The sequence below is a fragment of the Pelodiscus sinensis genome, chromosome 9, assembly GCF_052426305.1.
Source record: "Pelodiscus sinensis isolate ZL-2025 chromosome 9, ASM5242630v1, whole genome shotgun sequence".
Classification (NCBI taxonomy): Eukaryota; Metazoa; Chordata; order Testudines; family Trionychidae; genus Pelodiscus; species Pelodiscus sinensis.
Window position 1 is genome coordinate 3,416,807 of NC_143060.1, and position 7,720 is coordinate 3,424,526.

The following is a 7,720-nucleotide window of genomic DNA, read 5'->3' on the forward strand; positions in this document are numbered from 1 at the left end:
TAAAATGAAGTGACAGTGGCCCACCAGGAGCTAATCCTGGCTCCGGTTTATTGCTCACCCCTGCCCGAACCCAAAACGGGCCAATGCAACCCTTGATACATAAATAGAGTAACAACAAGCAGAAATAGAGAGGTGTTTTTCTCTCTATACAGAGCACTGGTGAAACAGATGCTGGAATACTGAGTATAGTTCTAGTTTCCACATTTTTAAAAGAATGATGAAAAACTGGAGAAAGTGCAGAGAAGACACACAAAATTATCTGAGGGATGGAGAAAACGATGTACAGTGAGAGACTTAAGGAACTCGATCTCTTTATCTCACCAGAAAGATTCACAAGCAAGTTGATTACAGTGTATAAGTACTTTAATGGGAAGAAAATGCCAGGTACCAAGATGCTCTTTAATCTATTGGAGAAAGATAGAGCAAGAAAACACCGTTGGAAAACACCAGAAAAATCAAATTTGAAATCAGACGCAATTTTTGAATAATGAGGGTACTACTAGAACAAACTACCAAGGGAAGTGGCGTTTCTCCATTGTTGGATGTCCTAAACATCAAGATGGAATGCCTTTTTGGAAGAAATACTTTGGTCAAACACAAGATATTGGGCTCAGTATAGGGGTAACTGAAGTGGGTTGTGCCCACGAAAGCTCATGATACCACTTACACATTTTGTTAGTCTTTAAAGTGCAGCAAAACTAGTTGTTTCTTAATTTTTTAAAATTCTATTCTCAGACAAGATCCAACTGGCCCCTTCTGGCCTTTACATCTATGAATGTATTCAGTAACTATTAGACTTGGAAGGATTCTATTTTACTCGTAAATGCCAGTAAACGTCAATTTCACCGTACACCTACAACTTTAACAAAACACATTTCCATTGACAGTAAAAGAGCAGGTGACAGAAACATCTATCAGGAATGATCTGGATGATGTTTGGTCTTGCCATGAATGCAGGGGACTAGACTTAATGACCTCGAGACCCCTTCCAGTTCTAGTATTCTATGAAATACTTTTATAGCTAGTTAGACAAAATAAGGCCAATGCTGGTTGAGAATTTGTAAGAGTTTTGATGTAACGATATGTACTTTGTATATTTTGACGTGTGATGATGACTGTTTGTTTTAATGCATATAAAGCTTTAAGTCTTTGACTCTCAATGCTTACTGTTATTATTAAGTATTTACTACCTGAGCTCTCCATAATTTCTCAAAACTGTTTACATTTAACTAGATTAACAAAAGTTGCAAACCCATAACATTATACAATTGTGAAAATTAAAATTAACAAATGTCGACCTTATGCTTACAATCATCCTCAATATTCTCCATGACAACTGTACATTAAAAAAAACCTCCTGAACTTTTGCCAGGTCTGTGTGTCCCGTGGGGCTACCCTGCACTGACAGCAGAAGGGATTCATTAAATCCAGGGATCTCTCACCTTCAAATCCGATTCGCTCTAACAAATTTAAGGGGTACCAGATCAAAGGTTTGTTGCCTACTGGCAGGAGGGCCTTGGGGATGCTGGAAGTCAAGTCCATCATGCGGGATCCCCCACCAGCTGCCATCATCACCGCTTGAAACTCCATCTCGACAGCTCTGCAGGGAAGCGGCAGAGGCACCAGGCTCTCATCAGAGGATAAAGCGATCCCGGAGCGCCCCCCCCCCCTCCCCCAGCGCCCTTCTTCCTCGGCGGGGGCATGACCCTCAAACTCCCGCCCCCGACAGCTCGCGGCGGTTCCTCGCGGGGCCATTTACTGAACGTTTGTCCAGGGACACGCGCGCAACGGAACCGCCGGGGGGGGGGCGGGCAACGGGCAAGTTCCACAGCGGGGGGGGGGGGTTGACCAGCATTAGCGCCACTGCCTGGCCTGGGCCCAACGCGCAGCACACGGGATAGCAAGCCCCCGCGCCCGGCCCCGGCCCCCCCCCAGCCAGGGGAGCCCGGCCCTGCCCCCTCTCCCCCCCCCAGCCAGGGGAGCCCGGCCCTGCCCCCTCTCCCCCCCCCAGCCAGGAGAGCCCGGCCCTGCCCCCTCTCCCCCCCCCCCAGCCAGGAGAGCCCGGCCCTGCCCCCTCTCCCCCCCCCAGCCAGGAGAGCCCGGCCCTGCCCCCCTCTCCCCCCCCCCCAGCCAGGAGAGCCCGGCCCTGCCCCCTCTCCCCCCCCAGCCAGGAGAGCCCGGCCCTGCCCCCCAGCCAGGAGAGCCCGGCCCTGCCCCCCAGCCAGGAGAGCCCGGCCCTGCCCCCTCTCCCCCCCCCAGCCAGGAGAGCCCGGCCCTGCCCCCCTCTCCCCCCCCCAGCCAGGAGAGCCCGGCCCTGCCCCCCTCTCCCCCCCCCAGCCAGGAGAGCCCGGCCCTGTCCCCTCTCCCCCCCCCAGCCAGGGGAGCCCGGCCCTGCCCCCCTCCCCCCCCCCCAGCCAGGAGAGCCCGGCCCTGTCCCCTCTCCCCCCCCCAGCCAGGAGAGCCCGGCCCTGCCCCCTCTCCCCCCCCCAGCCAGGGGAGCCCGGCCCTGCCCCCTCTCCCCCCCCCAGCCAGGGGAGCCCGGCCCTGCCCCCTCCCCCCCCCCAGCCAGGAGAGCCCGGCCCTGTCCCCTCTCCCCCCCCCAGCCAGGAGAGCCCGGCCCTGCCCCCTCTCCCCCCCCCAGCCAGGAGAGCCCGGCCCTGTCCCCTCTCCCCCCCCCAGCCAGGGGAGCCCGGCCCTGCCCCCTCTCCCCCCCCCAGCCAGGAGAGCCCGGCCCTGTCCCCTCTCCCCCCCCCCAGCCAGGAGAGCCCGGCCCTGCCCCCTCCCCCCCCCCCAGCCAGGAGAGCCCGGCCCTGCCCCCTCTCCCCCCCCCAGCCAGGGGAGCCCGGCCCTGCCCCCTCTCCCCCCCCCAGCCAGGAGAGCCCGGCCCTGCCCCCCTCTCCCCCCCCCAGCCAGGAGAGCCCGGCCCTGCCCCCCGGCCCCCCCCCAGCCAGGAGAGCCCGGCCCTGCCCCCTCTCCCCCCCCCAGCCAGGAGAGCCCGGCCCTGTCCCCTCTCCCCCCCCCAGCCAGGGGAGCCCGGCCCTGCCCCCTCCCCCCCCCCAGCCAGGAGAGCCCGGCCCTGTCCCCTCTCCCCCCCCCAGCCAGGAGCCCGGCCCCCCCCCCAGCCCCCGGCCCTGCCCCCTCTCCCCCCCCCAGCCAGGGGAGCCCGGCCCTGCCCCCTCTCCCCCCCCCCAGCCAGGAGAGCCCGGCCCTGTCCCCTCTCCCCCCCCCCCAGCCAGGAGAGCCCGGCCCTGCCCCCTCTCCCCCCCCCAGCCAGGAGAGCCCGGCCCTGCCCCCTCTCCCCCCCCCCCAGCCAGGGGAGCCCGGCCCTGCCCCCTCTCCCTCCCAGCCAGGGGAGCCCCGCCCCGCCCGAGCCAGGCCCCGCCAGGGGAGCCCGGCTCTATGGAGCAGCCGCTACCTGAGGTGCCTTCTCCGCCGGCTGACAGGACACCAATGGCGGCCCAGGCAGGTACTGCGCCTGCGCTGGTACCCGGCGAGCCCCGAGAGAATCGATCGGCGGCCGTTCCGGCGGAGAGCGCCGAGCCATCGAGCGATTTATCTTCCCGGGGGGGAGGGGGGACTTCAGCCCGGACTGAGGAGGAGCACGGAGTCATCGATCCCCCTGCAGCAGGCGGCGGGGACGGGGAGGAGCACAGAGCCATCGATCCCAGGAGCCTCCTGCAGGCGCTGGGGAGCAGGCAGGGGGAGCAGAGCCAGGCAGCACCGTGGCTGGGGGCAGATGGGGCTCGCCAGCCCCCTCCAGTGGCCGGGCAGGGATGCGCAGGCTGCCATTAATGGGGGGGGGTCCCCCTTGCAGAGATCCTGGGCAGCACTAGGGTTGCCAGATGGTTGCAACAAAAATACCGAACCCCCCTCCCCCCCAAAAAAGAACCACCGGGAAAAAATTCAGTTGAAGGGGGAAAAAGGGGGGGGGACACCAGGGGAGCTGGGGGTTTGGGAGCCAGGAGAGGGCTGGGGGGAGGCTGAGTGTTTGCAGGGTTGCCAGGTGCCCAGCATTTTCGCCTCCTGGCCAGGGAAAAAAATCAGAAAATACCGGACATTTTAGGTGTCTGGTATTCTCTGAATTTTTTACCGGACAGGAGGCAAACATACCGAACTGTCCGAGTGAATACCGGACACCTGGCAACCCCAGCAGCCGCCGGTGATTGTGAGATCAGCCTAGTCCCAGTGGGATAGCTTAGTGTAAATGATAGAGTTTGGGTTCTCTCTTTGCCTTTTGGGCATGAGCTTTAGGGCCACCGGGGGCTCTTGGTTTTGAGCATTTCTCCCTCAGCAGGAGGACTAGCCGATCACCAAAGAAAAAAGCACAGCGTCAAAACATGCAGGCAGCACCGTTATCTCCACAGCAACTTGCGTGTTTTTCTGGGAGGGGGGCAGAGTCCCCCCAGTGCATGGCACGATGGAGTTTGTCGGGAGACACTGGCCAAGTGTCCTTAGACACCCTCATTCCCTGGACTTTGCTCTTCACTCTGAGCCCCCATTCATCACGCCGAACACTTGTTTTGCAGGGCACCTGTTCTCCGAAATACCCATTTTTAGTGGGACAGGTCTGATATTTGCACTATTAGGACCCATCTCATTTCTAACTTTTCACACTTGTCACCCTACTCTTGAACTGCTCTTATTCCCAAATTCCTATTTGACAAGTTGCATGTGGAATTGGAAATATTTCGTGATCAGACAGAGGTCTGCTTCCAATTTGATCTAAACCACAGAATATGGACCCCAGATTTCTTTCCTGGCTAGGGAACCCCATTTTTTCCCCAAGGCACTCCATTTAAGAAGCATCGGTGCTGCTGTACCAATAGAAACTATTTGCATAGATGAATAATATTTTCAAGTCCAAACCAGTAGGACTCTGGGAAAACGCCAGAGCTTCCCGACAAGAGCTAAAATTATTATAACTGGCTTAACTTCTCCCAGCAGAGGCATTGCTGCTGCCAGTCGGAGACCTCGCTGCTTTGGAAGGATGTCTCCGGGACCACCAACCAAGCTCCCCGGTTGCCTTTTGAACTTAGCAAAGCAGACAGAACCCCCTGCTAACTCCACATTCAAATCCAAGGAACAAATTTACTGCAGCATAGCTACAGAATACCCCACCCCAGAGATCAATGGGATAACAGGCCAATGAGTTACATGGACAAAGGCTATACAGATAAATTATCTGTTGCTTCTTTGCAACACACTCGTTTTACAGCCAGGACACCCCACTTTTATCTACTCCCTGCTTTTACCCGCACCCCCTCCTCTAATTCACAGCCTCCTAACAGTTAGGACTGTATGTAAAATCCCACGCTACCCACTAGATTATATAACGTTTCTCTACTGCTTAATTACAAAGCTATTCATCTCATTTGATGGGGATTCCCCTTACTCTCCCTGCCTGTGCTTTCCTTGTCCTATGGCCAAGTCAAGGGCAGTCAGGACATTCCAAAGACTGAAAGGCTTGGTTTGCACTCCTTGCCAAACGGGGTATTCCAAGGTCTTACTAACCATGCTAGGCCAACAATTATATTGCTGACATGTTAGTATCCAATCTATGCTCCATGAAATACGCTTAGGTCATGTAAGTGCTAAGAGGCTAAGTTCACTTACTCAGTGTTTCACTTCCTTGCACTCGCCCGCTGGAGCCCTCTCGGGTCCCCGAGGGGCAAAAGAGGGATCTCCCATTCCCACTAAGAGCTGCTTCGATCTTGCACTACTGATTCTCGTAGGAGTGCTTTCCATTACCATGCACGCCAGGCAATACGGGACTGTTGCAATTGTGAGCTGCAGCACTATTTGTATGTATCCACTTAGAACAGCAGTTCCCAAACTTATCGGCATCACGCCCCCTTTTTGATTTTTGAGAAACACTCACCCCCCCCCCCCAATAGCAGCAAAACTTGTTGAGCAAAAAAAACAACCAAAAATAGCAGCACAACTTGGGGGCGGGGAATTGATGGGGGGGCTGGGTTGCCTCATGCCCCCCCCAGAAGTTCTTCACGCCCCCCCCAGTTTGGGAACCCATGACTTAGAGGAAACCATGGATGGGGGGTGAGCACGTGTCTCTGATTGGGGGGACAGTCCCAACTGTGCCTTGCAAGTCCCAGTCCTGCGCTGAATGGCTCTGGGACGGCACTTGTCCCGGAGTCCCTCTGCCGCTGTGCCACATCTGCCCGTGGCTTGGGCAGCACCAGCCTCTTCCAGTGGCAAGGCAGAGGTAGCCTTCTGGCCCTGCATCACCCTGGGCATATGCCTCGATTCCTGGGTAAATTTGGTCGCAGTTCAGCCTATATGAGGCCACCCAGGTTCTGGCAGCTACCAGGTGTTTACACAGGCAGGCAGAAGCTGGTGCCTCAGTTTTGCCATCTGTGAAATGGGGGCAGCAGGGCTGCCCCCCCCCCCCCCAGCTCCTAGGGGACATGAGTATTGTCAGTGTCGGCTGATAAAGCAGGATGGCAATGGCTGCAAGTGCTCAAACATCAGCATGTCCCCTAGTTCTGACCCCAAACTCCTCCACTGAGGTGCAGCTGCCCTTCCAGTTGGCATGGCAAGGGACAAGGCCAGGGCCTGCGGGCTGGTGACTGAGGCCACGAAACATCCAGTGCTGGGTTTCAGAGCCAAACTGGCCGCCCCTCGTAACCCTGCTGCCGCCACACTAGCGCGTAAAGGGTGCAAGGTTCGAGGCCGGCAGAGGGGGCTGAGACTCTGCGGTTCTTCCACTTGCTCATCCATGGAACCACAGAGCAAGTCGATCCAGGCCCGTGACGAGGCTCATTTCTCCAGGGTGTTGTCCAGAGGGACATGCCCATTAGCCCCACCCACAATCACTAGCTCCGCCCACACGCCCACAGCAATTGGATGCTTCCGCTAAAAGGACTGCTGGTGAAATAGATAACAACAGTAATTGTTACATTTGCCATCGCTAGGCTTCAGAGTCAACACTCCCTGGGGCTGTGTCTACATTGGCATCCCTTTCCGGAAAAGGGCTGCTAATGAGACACATCGCAATTGCAAATCCGCGGGGGATTTAAATATCCCCCGCGGCATTTGCATTTACATGGCTGCCGCTTTTCTCCGGCTTGGGGATAAGCCGGAGAAAAGCGCCAGTCTAGACGTGATTGCCCGGAAAATTCTCCCTTTTCCGGAGGAGCTCTTATTCCTATTCAGGCAGGTGTTGCTGCGTTGGTTACACTGAGCTCAACATCGGGAGGCCAACCACCCACCTAGCAGGCTGGGCACTCAGCGGGGGTGCTTTTAAACACGCGCATGGGTTCGACGGCCCCATCCCTGGGCGCTGGCTCTGCCCGCTCTGTTCATTCGTGCTCTGAGAGCCTGGCTAGCTGGAGCCAGGTGAGGTACCAGCTGAGCGGCCCCAGGGCCAAGCAAGGCGCAGTGCCCCCGCACAGCCAAGGAGCCGCTGCTGCGCCAGTGTGCTGGTCCTGGCACTCTGGGCGTGGGGAGGGCAGGAGGCAGATGGAGGGAGAAGACCCCTCCAGAGGTTTTGTTCATCCCTGTCTTAGGCCTTGCTCCTCCCTTAAAGCCCCCAGGGTGACACAGCCCAGCTGGGCTGAGTCACCTGGCTGGCTGGGGCCTGTCTTGAGCCTCCCACTGTTATTAGCTCCCATAAGTCATCCCCCAGCGGCGTCCCCCGGCCCTGCCACACACAAAGGTGCCCTTTGAGGTGCGACAGGAGGCGGGTTGTTGCTGTGTGTGTGAA

At 57.6% G+C, this 7,720-nt stretch overlaps 1 protein-coding gene across 2 annotated transcripts in view; it reads right to left on the reverse strand.

The window, feature by feature from the left end:
- The window catches only part of EIF2B3 (eukaryotic translation initiation factor 2B subunit gamma), a 123,678-nt gene extending 120,106 nt beyond the window's left edge, over positions 1-3,572 (reverse strand). For both annotated transcript variants that reach the window (XM_075935854.2, XM_075935853.2), the window contains exons 1-2: positions 3,416-3,572; positions 1,443-1,600 (exon numbers count right to left, since the gene is read on the reverse strand). In XM_075935854.2, coding sequence (XP_075791969.2) covers positions 1,443-1,590 — 148 coding nt within the window. In that variant the 5' untranslated portion in view covers positions 1,591-1,600; positions 3,416-3,572. The remainder of the gene's footprint in view (positions 1-1,442; positions 1,601-3,415) is intronic.
- Between the last annotated feature and the right edge of the window lie 4,148 nt (positions 3,573-7,720).